Source organism: Lytechinus pictus, chromosome 10 (assembly GCF_037042905.1).
Source record: "Lytechinus pictus isolate F3 Inbred chromosome 10, Lp3.0, whole genome shotgun sequence".
NCBI classification, from domain to species: Eukaryota; Metazoa; Echinodermata; class Echinoidea; order Temnopleuroida; family Toxopneustidae; genus Lytechinus; species Lytechinus pictus.
The window spans coordinates 29,842,992-29,861,755 of record NC_087254.1 but is presented as its reverse complement, the minus strand read 5'-3'; the positions used below and the strand labels follow the sequence as shown (position 1 = coordinate 29,861,755).

The 18,764-nt window shown below is 36.1% G+C and overlaps 1 protein-coding gene across 1 annotated transcript in view; it reads left to right on the top strand.

Annotated features, from left to right (window-relative positions):
• Positions 1-18,764, top strand: part of LOC129270461 (E3 ubiquitin-protein ligase SMURF2-like) — a 39,344-nt gene that overhangs the window by 8,584 nt on the left and 11,996 nt on the right. The window contains exons 3-5 of the mRNA XM_054907841.2: positions 11,852-11,985; positions 12,700-12,880; positions 17,861-17,944. Of these exons, the coding sequence (XP_054763816.2) occupies positions 11,852-11,985; positions 12,700-12,880; positions 17,861-17,944 (399 nt within the window). The remainder of the gene's footprint in view (positions 1-11,851; positions 11,986-12,699; positions 12,881-17,860; positions 17,945-18,764) is intronic.

The following is an 18,764-nucleotide window of genomic DNA, read 5'->3' as shown; positions in this document are numbered from 1 at the left end:
GGAAAATAAAACATGATTATTAATGCCAGTGAAGAGAAAGCATATCCTGATCAAAGAAACAAACTTTTGCTTTTTAACTATCCTAACTGTTCACATTTAGAAAAAAAATAGCATATGGAAATGTGATTAGCCTATTTCAAATGAAACCATTTTTTTTTCACTTTTGATATAATTTTTTTTTCTCATATATGTATCTTTCACCATTGCCAAACTATCTTTCTTGAGGGTTTTGGATCTCAACTTGATCACAAAAACCATGTGACTTTGTCAGGCTAGAGGGCAGAGAAAAAAAAAGGAGAAACTATCCAAACTTTTGATAATTTCCGTACCGGTGGCGCCTATGTCCTCTCAGACACAACACAGCGCATCAGCCAGCGTTACAGGATATTGGTAATAGCTGGTAATGGAGTCTAGGGGAACGTCTCCCAGGGATAACGGCACTGGAATACCCCGCCAGACAGACGTTGGTTAAAGGAGTCTGAACACTGCCCGTAGGAAGTGTCGGCTAACAGAATTTCCCCTTCAGATTTCCTCTTAGGAAGGAGGATCAGATGGGAGGCTGAGGGTGGGTGTGTTCAGTTGGGACTTGAGAAGGTCTCTTCTGGTGTTTTTCAAAAGTGTATAGTGTAGATTTTTTCTACTAACTTTGGGTAGATTCATAGTGAACAGTTGCATCAGGGAGACCCATTGAGGATTCTCAAGAACTTACCAAGTGAATCAAAAGACTTTTACATGATATTGAGAAGTAGAAAGATCCCTTCCATCAGGATTATTACTGCATTTTTTGGCATAGAAGCTATCACTTTTCCCGAAACCAAGATTTTTTTTCTACTATAGATTTTAAAATTACTCATTGGGGTATTGGTACAGTATCTGTTGATATCTGTTAAAAATTGATAATTCACAATGACAATTAAAATTTGTTTTGATCTCACTTTGAAGATTAAGAGATTGAGAAGATATATAAAAATGTAATAAAGGGTGTATACTTTCAAGGCACAGTTTTCATTTCACCCCTGCTGAGCTATATTTCTGATTTTGTGTATTGAGCTATTCTCGCCATATTTGCACCTGGGTGGTGAGCAGCAATTTCATTTGTTACTTTATTTTTCTTGACAGAATAGGGATGTGATTACTATCACTTTTTCTTTTTCGAAGTCATCATTTATAAACCCTTTTTCCCTTGCTAGAAGAGCAATAGAACTGTGATACCTCTGCATATTTTATTTGTTGTTTTGTTAGTATTGGCAGTTCGCATGGCAACAGCATGAAAATATTTGAAATTGTTATATTCTGCATTACATTTAGTTCTATGATTCTGAGTTCTTTTACAGGTTCTTGAGGCCTGTGGCATTTAAATATACAGCTTTCCATTTCATTCCATTTCAGCCCATGCCTTCTATTTTTAATGTGAAAATATTTGTCGTTAACATAGATAAACACTTGGGATTGATATAAACTCTTGACCTCTCCTTGACTGTACTGGTAGTTCACATTTAAGTTTAGCAATAAAAGGCCTACTAGGTTTCAACTTCATATTAATACAGCCCTCATCTTTTGTTGTTGATATTGGTCATGCTGGTTGTTCAGGATGAAAATGCTTTTAAGTTGGTAGTTTTAGACTGCCTCAAAGTTTGTCAGTTAGAACTAGGTATTTTCTGATCGGGAAATTCACCCTTATCTACCCCGATTAGAAAAAGCAAATAACGTGTAATATCCCTGAAAGAAAATACCTGCTATATAGGGACTTATTAAAAATTACGAGAACTTTCATAGGGATTTTTCCAAGGTCGCAGGTATTTGGGCAGTGTAAAAGCAAATTACGGGAACTTTCTTAAAAATTTGGTGTGTTGCGGGGGCCATGGGTGGCTGCTGAACTAGCTATTTTGAATCTCGCACCTTGCTTGCTTGTACTGCACAGGCTTGTAACTTTGAGAACTTTCCCCGAAGGGTATGTTTCGGGGCGGTGTGAATGTGGGAATAATTATCAGGTATTTTGAGCTTGTAAAAGTTCTTGTAATTTAACAGGGATTCTTGTGATCAAGGCACCTATTGATAAACGGTAAACTCTTTGTTGTCGCTCCCTTGGAGATCCTGAATCTTGAATTCTTCTTGGAGTTTGGCTTTGAATTATATACCAACTTTTTATTATCAAGCTATACTCTTGAACTTGTTAATGAGGTCTCCATGGTGCATTTCAAGATCGTTGCTCAGTAACACAAGACTTAGAAATTGATCATAAACCTGATCTCTAGGATTGATTGCATTTCTCCCCATGTGCAGTCAGCCATATACAAATCAGGAGTGCAATCAATCGCCAAGCCTTGTGATATAGGTTCCAATCACCCTGATCTCTTGCTGCAGTGCCTGGTATTCTTTGGTTCCCTCTGACGCCATCGTGGCACTAACATGAGACCTGATTGATAGTTGGATGCAGTTTGATCTAGATGGATTGGAGAGTCGTTGTATGGACTGGGGTCAAAGAATATAGGGTGATGGAAGAGGGAGGTGGAGGAAAAGGGAGAGGGGTAAAGAGGCAACTATTGGTGTAGGGAAAGAAAGATAGGGGAGGGTACAGAATATATGACAGGACAGAAAGAGGAATAGAAGGATGAGAGGAGGGGAGAACAAAATTGAGGAAGGGTTAAAGGGGAAGTTCACCCTGATGTCAATGTCAAGTCCTGTAGGTTTAAAAATAGCAAATGAGAGTAATGTATTTCTAAAGCATTGGCAGAACTCCTTCTAAGAATAACAGTTGTAAGGAATTTCAGAGTTTATTTTTTTATGTTGCTTGCGAGTAGCCCTTACTTGTTGTGATGTATCCAATAAAATGCCATTTTGTCAGAAAATTTGAATTGTTTGTACTCGTTTATGCAATAATCATGAGATGCATTCATGAACAATTCTAAGAGAAAAGTATTTGTAGGCAACACAAATTTACTGAATTTTATACTACTCAGTATGTGGTTGCTGCTCACATGATGTCATGCCACAAAATGGAAACTTTACAAATTCATAGCTTCGTTAATCCTTGGTGGAGTTTTGTCAAAACATTTCATGTTTTCTACCTATAATAAAACCAAGCTGACATCATGTTGAAGGAAAACATGGAAAGAAGGGCTGAACAGGAGAAGGGGAGGGGAGGGGGGGGGGGGGTAGGCCTACCATCTACATGTACTTGCATGGGGATGGGAGTGAGGAAGGGTGTGGAAAAGAGATGTTGGAAAATAGAGGTTGGAAATAAAGAAGGCGTGGAAGTGTGGATATAAGGCTGTTCTCACTATGTTTCTAAAACTAGTTTAGTGGAAACTAGTTTAACGACGTGTAGTGAGAACGGTCGAGGCGGTCTTGGAAGCGATCTTCCAAACCAGTTTGGAAAACCACCTCGCGATGTAGTTTTCAAGATCGCTTTGCCTCGTTAAACTGGTTTTGGTGTAAGTGAGGACACAGCCGTTCTTTGGGAAGCGATCTTCGCACATTTTGAGTGCGCTACTCCACATGACAGGTGTAGAATGCCTATGCTGCGGTTTCGAATTTTGCGCGCAATGTGTCACCCCACTGAGAGTGTTTCCATAGCAACAAGAACGCTTGATGTGAAGTGATTTTGAAAACCACTTTCGTATGATCAAGTGGGAATGCTAGCAAAGCGATCTTCCAAACTGGTTTCCTGAATCGGTTTTCCAGTAAACTAGTTTTAGAAAGCGTAATGAGAAAGGCCTCTAAGAAGGAAGAAAATACGCTTCAGGAGGGAGAAAGGAAGGGGTTAACTTAGAACATTGAGAAGTGAATGTTTTAGAGACAAGGGAGGGGTCCTAGATTTTCAAGAAAGATACTCAAGGATTTCATCAAACAGTGCCAGTATGTATGATTAGGAAATAAGTCTGGACATAGCCTCTTAGTGAAAAGCCTGAAAATTAAAAGCATTTTGTCTACTAATGGATGGTTGTTGACATCTGCCCTTTTCATAAATAGCAGATCCTTGCAGGGGCAGTTAAAACGCATTTCATTTTGGCACGATTAAGACAAGTATAAGGCAGTCTAGGAGTCAGCAGTCTCATCAGTTAATTCATTTATTATCCATATCTTGCCTTCATGACCATACTGCTTAGGACAGAATGCAGCCAGTCTTTCATTTAATAATATTTGATTATTGCAAATGTTGTAGCCTGTCTTTCCACAACATATAAAAGCACATGAACATGTATAGTCTTTATCCTTGTCTTTGTATTAAAAGATTGTTTTTGGAAGACAAATGCTAATCCTGTTTGGTACCAACCTACATGTACAAATGATTTAGCTTATTAAAGTTTGTCTTGACATCAAGTGATAATGAATTTTTCTCTTTTTCCTTTTTTATAAGGAGCAAGAAGTGGATCATTGACTTGGTTAAATAGCCATTTTTAAGGATATTTGCAACTGAATTGAACCGTTGTTGAAAAATCATGAATGGGTTAAATGAAGAAACACATAACCAATGTTCAATGGCATGCTTTTAAAATGGATCACCTGTGAGCTCTTTATTGTATTATCATTTTTGTGCGTGTGCTAATGTGCACCAGAGTTTGGAAATCACATAGGAAAAGAGTATCACATGAAATTGCATATGATATACACCTTTTTCCTATGGTTTATTGATAATGTCTTATAGAAAATATGGTGTAGCTCAATTTATTTTATGACAGTCGAACACATGGTATAAAACAAAAAATGCACAGGCTTATGGTTTGTGATCTTATTGGCAATGCAGGCATCTCAGTTACAATGGTCATGCATATGAGCTTGAGTGTGTTGCTTCACCATTAGCACATTCACACCTGTGCACGCTTTCAGAGCTACTTGATGACCAAAATACTGAGAAGATTGTTCATATGTACATGTACCCCCGGCCCTTTCAAGATTAGTTTTAAAATTATGAAAATCTGTAATACTATGGTCTGAGTAGCACACTGCCAGGTTAAATTAGGGTAGATTTACCAATCATAAAATAATGGGTATAATCAGTTTTTTATTTGGACTGAAAGCACCTACATGTACACATAAAAAAATTGCATTAAAATATTGCCTTTATCAATATCACCTTTACTTGAAATTTCACATACTCCATTAAAGGTCTGTCAAAAGTTCTAATTTTGTGGGTTATCTTTGTGTGACAGCATGGCAAAAAAACAAAAAAACAAAATCTATTGAACTATGTACCACTTCTTGGAGTGACAGTTTAAGTGGTGATATAAAACTATAAACGATAAAATCACTCAAAGCCTTCAAATGAGGCTGTTGGGGAGCTGGCTGCCTTGCCTCAAGTCTAGACACTTTTTTCCAAGATGATGTGTAACTTTGAGGTCGATGCTGAGAAAAGATCTAGTCATAAAAACATATTGGGCCATTAGAAAAATCAATGGAGGAAGTTGGGGGACGATTTGGTTGTGGATAAATTAGATGACTGGACACTGTGTCTATGTAGGAGACAGCTTAGAGGCTGGACTGTGGTGGAAGTTCACGCACTCTGTGATGGTGTTCTAATCAAAATGGAAACTGGAAAACAAGATAAAGGAAGAAAGTGACAGAGGCATAAAGTGAGTGAGGGAAATGATGAATCATTTTTCTTTTCTGGGGCTACCATTTTTTGCTCACAAAACAAAATGTGCTACATTCTATTACAGTTTGTATTTGATCCTATGGGAATTTTGGGGGCCTTTTTTAGTTTCCAGGGCATTAAGGGGCCTGAGGCTGATGAGGGGGTAGATTATCCTTGAGCCCCCCCCCCCCCCTACCCCGTTTGTTTTTCCCCTGAGGCAGAGTGATAGGCATAGGGATAAAAAGTGAGTAAGATGAGTGAGAGAGAAAAGGAAGAGTTATGCTTAGGACAAAAGTTGTGAGTGTGAGGGAGAGAGAGGGGGGGGGGGGGGGGGTCAATAGGCTATCTGAAGAAGAAAACATGGTATTCATCTAAAATAATTTTTCTAGTTTATGCAACTTTTATTTGAGGATTTGATCTCTATTACCCGTTTTCATATTAATGGCAACGGACTGACTTGACATATCTCGTTCCAAAATTCCCAATCTTTCAATATTGATATGCAGCAAAATGCACTGCCCGCCTGCCCCCCCCTCAGCCTACTCTGTTGGTTTGTTTGATACATGATGTACTATGGTTAGGATCATTAGGATTGTGGTTGATTTGAAGGTAGTAGTACAGCAACACCAACAAAACCGATATGGCCTACATGTGACGTGAAAGCTTTGGTCTGGAATTAGTTTCGTAGGTGTGTTAAAGGGGTAGTTCACCCTGACAAAAAATATCATAAAAATAATAGAAAGAAATTATAAAAAATATTGTTGAAGGTGTGAGGAAAATCCATCAAAGATATTCAAAGTTATTAGAAATTTATAGAATTTTTATTTTTTGATTTGTGACGTCATATCATATGCCTGCAGCTTCCCATGTATCGTGAATTTAAAAAATAAATGAAATGTAATTTTTTTATTAAAATGAAAATGAGTTTTGTACCTTCCTTGTTCAGATAAATTATTTCACTACTGCTCCAGGAAGAAAAAAAATTGAGTCATCATGAACCATTTAAGAAAATTGAAATTCATGCATTTTATATTACATAACATATAGCAAGGCTCCACATTAACTTATTTTGGTGGTGGCCCGTTCGGGCCACCAAAACCATCAAATAATTTTTTTTGGTGGCCCGATATTAAAGTTCGGTGGCCCGAAAAATATAAAGAAACACATTGAAAATTAATAAAACGAACTTCTGAAATATTAATTCTGCAGCCACTACCACTAAGTACTTTCACTTTATCATCTTGTATGTAAACCTTGTTTGCTGTTATTTTACTTTGCTAATTGGCTTGTGGTAAAATACATGTATACATTGTTTCTATCGTTGTAAAAATGAAATGATTGAAAGAGAATAAATGAATTTTATTGTTCGCAGGTTGTGTGGTTTTTTTTTTTTATCTCCGTATAGACACACACTCATAATGGTAAAGTAAATAAATAGTGCATAGCAAACTCAGATAGATGTACAAAACAATGGTTTTTCATTTCTTCCTCTTTGAATCCTAAAACCTAGATTATGCAGGCCCCAAATCCAGTTTATTTCCGTTTTCTCTTTTGCAGCATATTATAGCAGGAGAAAATCACAGAAAAATATGCTGCAAAATTAGAACAATGCATAAAAGGGGGAAACAAATGAAAATAATTTTCAAAAAGTACATTACAAAAAGAAAACAAAAATAATAAAAGAAATAAGTGCAATAAAACAAAAGAAAGAAAATGAAGAAAGAAAAAAACGAAGAACAGGGAAAAAAAGAAAAGAAAAAATTTAGAGAAAAAAAAAGAAAAGTGAATAAAACAAAATTAATATAAACATGGAGAAAAGGGGAAAATTAAGAAGCCATTATGAATATTTTTTTAACAGCTGTGGCAACAGTCTTTTCTGACTGGAATATAATTAAAAGCCAAGCAAATAATTTTCACTTACCTTCTGGGAATGGCACATTTCCATTTTTATATCCTTTAGTTTGTAATTATTTTATTTTCAGTAGAAACATATTTTTTAATCAGGCATATTCAATGGGAAGGGGTATAAATAGTTTAACCACTGTAAAAAAATGAAAGAAAAAAAAAAGAAGAAAACGGCAAGTTATATCTGGAAAAAAGTGTGAGAAAAGTCCTTCCCTATATTTGCCAAAATGTTGGAAAAATTCACATTTCATATCAATGAAATGCCTTCCCAAAGTATTTACTTTCTCAAGAGTGGTTTAAGAAGTCATTTATAAACAAGAAAGAAAGAAACTGTCTGTTTATTTTTGGCTAGAAAAGACACAGCTTCGAAAGAAACAAAGTATCAACATACATACAAATGCACACGTGGGACTGTGATGTACTTGCCTATGTATTTTTATGTGTATTCATTTGGAAATCGGTCTTTTGTAGTCAAAAGAGAGGTCATAATTCCTCTTCTTAATGCTTGCAAATAATCAGGGTACACCAAATTTTCGTAATATAGACTGAAGAATGTCATTTCATTGGTGTAAAATGTGACTTTGACTCAGATTTTCAAAGTTCTGTGGAAGATTTCTTAGCAGCAACATTTTTTTTTGCAGCTCCCAGAGTCTGAATAGGCTGAGCTAGATCTAGAGCACAGCTGTATGCAGTGGCTTCATGCAAAGCTCATGCCAGCCGGCCGGCGCGGCTGGCTGGATAATAGCTACTGTATGCTATAGCTGTAGGCCTAATATGCAAACTTTGTGTGTGTGTATTTGTGTGTAGATCAACAAAAAGGGCGCATGACGAACTGGGTTGCAATTTGAACTGTAGAAAGTTGATAAATACGTGCAAAATCGGGAGAAAAATTGCGCTACTTTGAAAATTATTGGTTGCCCGATTCGGGCCACCAAAACTTAACATTTTATCAATAATGGTTGCCCGAGGTGAATTTCTGGTGGCCCTGGGCCACCGGGCCACCGCTAATGTCGAGCCTTGCATATAGGACAGATCTATGACATCACAAATAAAAAAATCAAATAACTTTCTTAGTCTATTATGGATTTTCCTCAAACCTTCACCAATATTTTTCATTATTTTTTTTCTCCATTTCTACAAACTTTTCGTCATGGTGAACTTCCCCTTTAAATGAAGGATGTATTGTATGAGCTAGATTTAAGCACATCTGTAACTAGCCAATAATGGATTTGACATTGAGCAGATGTCAATGAAGCAAGTTTTGTTATTAACTAGTGTGACCAACTTTCCTTGATAGTTGAATATGTAGCGTGGTTTGCAATGTCCAGTGTTATTAAGTTATTATTTGCTTGAAAATGATTCATTAATCAGATTGAAAGACGGATTTATTGGTCAATGAACTCAGCATGCTCCAAGAAATGAATCATTGATCTGGTTCACGCATGAATAAATTGTATGACTTACACATAGTTAGGGACAGTGATTTTCCGCGATCTAGGAAAACGGACGGAATTCACAGAAAGGGTGTTTTGAAACGGAAAGTGTCATTTCAAACGGAAAATCACGGAAAACGTATTTTCCCTCAAAATACACAGAATAGCAACAGAAATTACTCCAAAATCACAACAAAATGAGAATATTAAATGGCCACAAAACCCCAGAAAACACGATCTCACTTCGCTACTTTCATGACAATTCACACATCGTGACTGCACTCGACATCAGCACACTTGATTGTACCCCGCACCGTACCCGTACCCTGCTGCCGGCGCCGGGTTGGGCTTCACATGCACACACATATCGTTCACTGCACGGTCGTGTGTTGCTGCCCTCTACGTTTGAAGATGTAACAGCACGATATCGTGGTCTTAAAATCCAAGATGGCGGATTGGCAAAAGCCGTTGACTGATGATAACGATGTCCAAAAAACCCCAAAATTATCGATGAAATATCATTTCACCGTGAAATAATGCTAATAATGTGAAAGGTGAGGATGTATGCATGCTAAATGGGGTTGGAAAAATATTTTTTGCACCCGCATAGATCCGATTAGAACGGATTCTATTGTGTTGTTGGTACAGTAGCAGATACAAATTTTGACCAGTGCGAGTGTACGGTATTCAATGTGTAAACGGAATTGTCACTTTTCCGTGTGTACAAAGTCTATGGGGAAACGGAATTTCCGTTTTCTGACATGCTGAAACGGAATTTGAGATTTTCTGAAACGGAAAAGGCAATTTTTTTAAACGGAAAATCACTGTCCCTACATAGTCCATTTCATCACGTGCACAGATGCAGCATTGTACATGTACATTGGAAGTGGAATGAAAATGTTGATCTAATTTAGAATGAAGTTTACAGATTGGTGGAATGATGAATTCATACCATTTTTTCTCTCAATTTCCAAGACATATAGTATAGGAAATTACAGGAAGCTTTTAAGTCACTAAATCAATGAAAATCTTAAATATAGAAATGTAGGTAGTTTTCAAGTAACTAAAGGGGTTTGTTGAAAAAGAATTTGAAACATGGTTTACTATATAAAGAAAGATGTAATTGGAGTCTCATTTACATGTATTATTTATGTGGACGTTCCTTTCCTATTCAAGTACCAGTAGTCTTCTCTTGGATTATTCAAAATTGATTTAATCCTCCAATAGTGAAAATCTGTATTTGCCTGCCATGGACATTGATTAGGAATGTCTTCATTGCCTCTGTAGGTCAAGCTTTTAAATTGAATTATATTTCATTGGAACGACTCGTCATATTTTGTTACTCTGAGGTGCTAGACACAATCAAGTCTGAAGGGGTCATACAACGGTCAATTACAGTAGTGACCTGTATTGACTGCCACTGTGCATTTCTGACACTCACTTTTGATTTTCTTTCTCTCTCTCTCTCTTTTTTTTTTTTTTTACAGATTGTTAGTATTCTGTCATGCCCTTTCCTTAATATTTTGCTGACAATCATAACACTACTGTTTCAATATGTAATTTGTTTTTCTCTGTATACTTGATATCTTTTACTTCCTTTCTGTCTTCTCCTCCATTCTTTATATATGCGACCTCATACATTATAAACTACATGTACATGCACAGATATAGATTTTGTTTGATTTCCATATGTCCCAATGCTTTTCATTTTGGTTGATCTGCTTTTTCCATTTTCTTTTACCACAAACCCTGAAATTTTATTGAAATCACCAGTGCTGAGTCTGATGACGGGGATGGTGTGAAATTGTATGTGACAGTCAGAGCCTGCCAGTTATGGGGACAAGGCTAGCGTAACGAGGCCGACAAGTGGCGCTGGCAAACCCATCTGATCTTGGAAATAGAACACTGTATTCATTTATGATGTTTTTGTTCATGATTTCTCCTCCAAGCCTTTTGTTATTTTGGGCCTTCAGTTGGGATGGTGCAAAATAGGTTGTCGTTGGTTCGTACATTGTACATGTGTATGTTGATAGTGGTGTGAATGATTTAACAGGTTGAAGCCAACTAAAGTTATATGAAAAGTGTTCAAAAAAAAAAAAATGATTGTTTGTAATTACGCATGTACATGTACTTCCAGAGTCAAATTAAAGGGGTGGTCCAGGCTGAAGGTATGAATAGCTTAATAAATAGAGGAGAATTCACTGAGCAAAATGCCGAAAATTTCATCAAAATCGGATAACAAATAATAAAGTTATTGAAGTTTAAAGTTTAGCAATATTTTGTGAAAACAGTCGTCATGAATATTCATTAGGTGGGCTGATGATGTCACATCTCCACTTTCCGTTTTCTTATGTTATTACATAAAATCATTATTTTTCATTATTTCATACTTGTTTTAATAATATGTCTCCCTTATTATGAAATAAGTTGCAGCAATAAATATCTAATGCACTAAATCATTTGTCAATCCAATTTTTCTAGTTCTTGGAGGAAAAAATTTGAATAAAGCTAATTTCATATAATAAAATACAAAAGAACAAGTGGGGATGTGACATCATCAGCCCACCTAATGAATATTCATGACGACTGTTTTCACAAAATATTGCTAAACTTTAAAATTCAATAACTTTGTTATTTGTTATCCGATTTTGATGAAATTTTCGGCATTTTGCTCAGTGAATTCTCCTCTATTTATTAAGCTATTCATACTTTCAGCCTGGACCACCCCTTTAAAAGTACCCAACATGTAAAAAAGTTATTTGATTTAAAATAATTTCATATGTGAAATGATTTAGATCAAATAGCTATGAATACATAGATATCAATGTATTGATGTATCAACAGCTTTGAAAATGCTGACGTTTTGAAAAAAGAATCTTTTTTAAAAGTCAATTGCAAATTAACATTGTTTATTTTCTCTTTTATTTCTCTGTAACAGATTTTTGAGTTTAAGTGACAGCATCACACTGAGTGTATGGAATCATCGGAAGATCCACAAGAAGCAGGGAGCTGGTTTCCTGGGCTGTGTCAAGATTCTTTCCCATGCCATTCAAAGGCTGAAAGACACCGGTTGTAAGTAACTTTAACATGAACATATCAAAGAAGTCGTGTCCTGTAAAACTAAACGTTATAAGTCCTATGTTTTCAAGGTTGCGTCAAGATTCTATCGAGCTGAAAGATACCGGTTGTATTACTTGCGCCTTCACACAAGTTGTGTCCTGTAAAACTTAAGTTGATATGTCATTGGTTTTCAAGGTTCCATTGCCAGGGGCTAAAAGACACTGATTGTAAATAACTTCCACCATGAATATATCAAGGAATTTGTTTCCTGTATCTAATCCAAACCTTAAGTTGAACAGTCTACATTATTCTTGTTATTCAAGGCTGTTTCAAGATTTTACCCAATGCTCAAATACTAGGGTTGTAAGTTACTAACGGTATGAGCTTTTGAAATAGCTTTGCTTTTTTTATTTTCATACATGTCAGCCGAATCTTAAGTCATAGGCTGTCAAGGCTATGTCAATTTGTTTTCTTTAAAGTTATGCAGAAAGACCAGTCTTGGTACTGTCATGGACTAATCCCTTATCACTACTACCATCATTAATATCATCATAAAAAATATTTTTTAATTTGTGAGAATATACTAGTGGAACAATATTTATACATACAGTTGTTTATGGAAGCTAGTCCCACCTACCAATCATTATTACATGATAACAAGTGGATCTCACCTCTATTCTCTCTGAGTAATATTTTTTCCCCAATTTTTCTTCCATATTGCACCAGATCAAAGGTTAGATCTATGCAAGCACAAACCGGAGGATGGAGACAACATCCGCGGTCAGATCGTCATCAGTCTTACATCGAGAGATCGGGTTGGGTCATCAGCGAGCGGAGCGGTGGTCGACTCTCGTAACATCAACCCACATCCTATGCTACCTTCAGATCCAAATGAGCTGCCTGATGGGTAAGAATTCTTGACTGCCTGTTTGCCCAGGAGTCCTGATTGCATCAATGGCAGTCAGGGGCGGCGGAACATACTTTCATTCAGGGAAGGGGGCAAAGCCAAAAAAAGGGCATTTTGGTGCAAACAGATATTTTCGCCATGAGATTATCATCTGTGTGAAGAAGTGTGTTTTGTAGTAATTAAGTTGAGCAAAGTTTTTTTTTGAAGTGATTCCTGATTGATAAGATATAGGTTTTATTATTCGCGAGTGAGTGTAGCGAGCGAAGGGTTTGGAAAATTGTTCAAATCTGAAATCCTTTTTTGGTCAGTTATAGAGTAAATTATTGTTAAAAGGGCATCCTTGCGAGATGTTGTGAGCGCGAATCACGAGCTCAAACTTTTGGAAATTTTATGTAAAAAGACATGAGAAGTAATCATTTCGAACAGTTTTTGTAATCATAAAAAAAGATTGTGAATCTAACTAAAGAATTAACGTGAGCGCGGAAATTTTTAATATACTGACCAGAAAAGGAACCTTTTAAAGACTGCATTTAGTGACTCATGAATAGGATATGGGCTACATTTCTCACCAATCGAATAATGTGAGCATGAAGTGCGAGCTGAAAATTTGTGATACTCTAACCAAAAAACTGGACAGTCTAGGGATTTTAGTTAACCAGGAACAGAATGACTACCTTAATAAACAATAATTGGTGTGAGCGAAAAACACAAAAACCTGAAAAACCTGAAAACTGGACATTCTAAGCATTTTTGTATGGACAGGATGAGTATCTTACTAAACTATTGTTGATGCGAGTGTGAAGCGCGAGCCAGGCCTGAAAACTGGATATTCTGAGCACTGTTTAAACCAGCAACAGAATGAGTACCTTAATAAACAATAATTGATGCGAGCGCGAAACATGAGCCAAAAATGTGATGTTCCAATCTGATAACTGGACATTCTATGCATTTTTTTAACCATGAACAGGACGAATACCTTATACTAAACAATAATTGATGTGAGCACGAAGCATGAGCCAAAATTTTGTGTTTTTCTAACCTAAAATGTATTATGTTTTACTTCAAAATGGGTATTTCATTTTGAAAAAAGGGCATTTTTTTCCTATGGGTAATTTTTTGGCGGGCTTTTGCCCCCCCCCCCCTAGATCCACCGCAGTTAGTCCTATTTCTCTGAAGGCACAGGGTCTTGGCTAGGTCTGTGATATGGCTCTTAAGGGGTTGTCGGCAAATGATTATCATTGGTGAAAGTGATGGTAATAACTGTCATTTCTGAGGTAATTTTGATGTACCGGTAGTTACCTATCAAAAGAATACCTTAGGAAAGATACCGTCTACATTTTTATATCACTGAGGAAAGTAAGAAAATGAACATGGAAATCATTGTTTTTTCCTGCAAATCTGCAAACTTCCAAATTGATACATTCTCTGTGTTTAAAAATTTTAAAGAAATACAGGAAATAAAAGAAAATTCTGCTATATCCAGATTGAAGAGTAATAGCCTTTGAAATTAACTATGTCTATCAATATCATATCAATTGTTTTCTGTTGACATTCGATATCTGTTAATCATTGTGATACTAAAAAGTCCAAACAATTGTTGGGGTTTATCTACATTGTAAATGACATCGCAGTTTTACCTATGTTTTTCAAAAATGATGTATCCTCATTCGTACCTCATTTGAAATCATTTTGCATAGTGAATCATGCTTATTACCTATGTAAGCCCCACATGATTATTGCTAGTCATTTCTTCGCCCTTGGCAAGAAAAAGACAAAAAGCAGCTTCGTAGTCAGTCTTTCCATCGGAAACTTAATTTGGCTTGAAATCATATATGGGTATGCTCTCAAGTATGAAATTGGGGAAGCTAGCAATTTGATTTTGAGATTCAGAATCATTAGTTACATTAAATTGACAATCATCTCTTAGTAGCTCTTGGTCCTTTAATTGTAATTAACTGAAAATTCTCTTTACTTTTGGGAAATGTGAACTTTAGTTCATTTGCTAAATGCGATACACAAGGATGTTAAATCATACACTAGTTGATTGGGTTATGAAAATGTACAGATTTTTTGCTTTGAAAGTGTTTAAATACAAGGACTTATGCTTCAAGAGATAATACAAATCTTTATATTAAACCTAACCATTCCTTGTTTTGAGAACTTCACACAGTAAGATATTTTCCTACTCTACCCCTTAGTACCGTACAGCAGTTGTGAAAGTGTGAAGAGACAACAGATCCTTGTTTCTGATTCTTGCTGGAGAAGTTAATCGGATAACAAATTGATGTCATGAATTTATCAAATTTCAGTAATATTTGTTGACAGTATTTAGCACAAAGCAATCTCATCACATGTCTCTACTCAAAATTAGTTTGGCTATGTACTCCTTTTAAAAGCAATATTTTATGTGGTCTTTGACAGGTGTGAATCATCGTCATGGCAACGGATGAATAAAGTGTGAAACCGTTGAGATCATTGTCACTTGGTATTAGGAAGGGATTAGAAAGGGTGGTGGAGGGGGAAGACATGTGTCTGAAGGGGGATTAATCCAGCTGTGATGCTGTGCTGATGAAGGAGTAATACCCAGTTTAGACTAGGGGAAAAGTTATACAAATGATGGCTCACTCAGTTGCTGCGTAACCAGGTTGTGTATATGGATCGTGTAGGTACATATAATCTTATTGGGGTGGTTAATTGGTCAAATTTGTGGTCGTCTGAATGGGGAAAGTGTTTTTGGAAAGTCCTTGCCCTTTCCATTGGAGAGATTGAACTCTCTCTGCTGAACCTGAAATACATGGAAGCTCAATGACACATTGCATCATTATGGATTTTGTGACAATTGGTTGCCAATTTTGTGACTGCTTTAAATTTGATGGCTCAGGATGAAAATATTGTGAAGGAAGAGATAGGGAAAAAGATAGGAAAGAAAGTAAGTGGATTGAAGCAAGAATAAAACAAAGAGGAAGAGAGGGAGAAGGAGGAGGAAGAAGATGAGATAGAGGAACAAGAGTTACTATAAAAAAAAGTAAATAAAAAATGTAATCTAGGGGCTGTTACAATGAAGCTGTATATGAAGTTACATATAAACTTTATTTGAACGACTATTGGAGTATGAAGCGCAATGAGGTTATGCACTGAAGGCAGAATCAAATGATAGTTCACTTATGGAAGTAGTCTGCAGGCACAGACTCATATTTTACATTTTAATCAAAACTATGTCTTGAGTGAAGACTACACTCCAAACTCTGTCTGTGTCACAGTAAATGGTGAATGTAGTCTTACAACTTCAGACTCTGCATTATGCACTATGCGAATTGCAAAAGCAAAGGTCTGTGCCTTCAGACTTGAATGGAAGAGCTTTTGTACCCAAGGTTGTTTAATTCATTCATACTCGGTCTTTGCAAAGCACCGTGCTGGTATATATGTGTTCGATCAGTGGCACTTTTGTACATTTCAAGCAATAAAAGTCTTGCCTATTTGAAAAGTGTATATCAGGAAAGTTTTTGTAAGACAAAGTCCAGTGGTAATAATGATAAAAAAATCAGTTTGTATGAAAATTCTTACAAAATGACTTAAACTGCCTGTAAATGTATTTGTGTAAATTAATCTTGGGTGCAAATAATTCTGAAAGAAATTAAGTAATTGCTCTGTAAGAAAGCAAGGCATACTATAATCAGACATTTTTTTTTTCAAGGAAAATCATCAATCTACCTATGTACAGGTGCTATTATCATCGATGTTTCTCAGTGCCACTTCTTTTTTTTCGCTACTTTTCCTATTTAAAAAACTATCAAAACTTTCTTGTTCAAGTTTTGCTCATTTTGACTTTTCAAATTTGGCTTCAAGTCCCTAGCCCTGAAGTTGAATGTCATCGGTACACATGAGCATTTGGAGGCAGGTTCCTCAGTGTGCTCTTTAGATGTTTAACAGGTTCTGACAGTAGGCAGACAATATCTTAATCATCAAAACAATTTCTAGGAAAGTTTGTAAATCTTGTGATGATGTCATTTCAAAAGAGGGCAGCTGCACTGTGGATTGAAGTTATGGATTGTTTGATGATCTTTTCTATGTTATTTTAAAGTAAAAAGAAAATACCACTGTTCATGTTGATATGAAAAATGGATTGGAATTTCAACATGTTCCATTTTCTGAATGTGATACAAAGTAGTAATTGAAATAGCTCTGTGACCCCATTCCCTTAAAATATTAGGATTAAGATTCTTAAAGATTCTTTTTTATTTTATCTCATACAGCAGTTTAAAATTGATGAAATCTGTAAGTTAAAAAAAATTGTGCAAGAACTTGTTATTAAAAAGTGCAACCTCCATACACCAATGCTGTAACTTAAGTCTTATTTTCATGCAGAGGGTCACATATCCTTTGAGGTAACAAGCGATTGGCATTGATGGTATTCATTTAACTGAACTAACTACAGATGTAGCTGTCATCGTACTTTTTAATGTGCATTATTTACGTAGGGACTACATGTGAAGGAATTCATAGTATAGTAATTTAGCATGTCTAGTTGTTATATGAAACTAATAGTGCCCTATCTGTACCTTATAGAGTCACAAGGTCATATGTTTGTTCAGTCTGTAAACAAGATTTTCTCTATTAGAAAAACAAGACATGAAAAGTAAGTTTAACTGGTACAGGGCAGGGTTACAGTATAAAGTTTATGTCTTGGAGAGTAAAATATGCACAGTAAATCAATTATTCATTGCATTGGTAATCAGCTGAGTCTTTTTGTGGGTTATGATGGGGTAAACTTGGGTACCTATACATATAGGGAGATTGAAGACAAAGAAATGTAAGACATTTTAATCAAAGTAACACCCTCAGCTATGCCTCAGGCATTTAGTACTGTCCCACAGGTATCTCATATGTGTCATTCTTACAAATACCCTTTTATGCTGTGTTGTGTATGCTTACAAAGAATATAGTTTTATTTACATTGTTTATGTATACTCTTTTTTCCAGGTGGGAGGAGCGTATGTCAACCTCAGGAAGAGTGTATTTTGTCAATCACCTCACAAGAACAACACAATGGGACAGACCTACTAGGTAAATCACTCACAATGGTTCATGTTAATGATAATAATAGTAATATTATATGCAAAATTAGTACACTGTTTCAAAGCGCTGCATACTATTACCCAGGCTATAGCACGGCTGCTCTTATCGAGTGCTCAGGCATTCAATGAATTTCATCCGACGGTGCACCGATTTATTACACCTGGGTCGGGCACTCAAGTGTTCAATAAATTTCTTATTTACTACACCTGGGTGGAGAGTGGCAAAAGTAGATAAATGCATTGTTAAAAGATGTGAGTGCTGCATAGGTGTTGAATTATTTAGGTTTTATTTGATAGCCTAGTCAGACTTGATATCGTCCTTTACATATCATTTTGATTTTGAAAACTTGCTTAATGCAAGTTTATGATTATGATCAACGTAATTTATCGAGGTTTAATATTGCAGAGTATTGCAGACTTATGTGAGTATTCCAGACCATTTTCACTCTGTCTGTGTTGTATGGTGTAATTAACCTGCGTAAAGAGATAGACTGCTTCCCTTCAGTCACAGTCACACACTTTACTTCCTTAATATTTCCACCTTTATTCCCCACTTTCCTCATCGTATCATATAACATCTCTAGAGAATTCACTGCGGTTTGCCAAGAAATGCGATCAGGAAACAAGATTGCGAGGGATAGATGTTTAGAGACTTTGCTCCATGCCAAATCAAAATGTTGTAAGATATTATGAGAAACACATTATTTCTTTGGCATTCCCCAGCTGTCATATGTGATTAACTCTGCAATGTATAGACATTCTTTTTCGTGTACATGTGGGAATTTTCTTGTTATGCTGAAAGTTGCAAC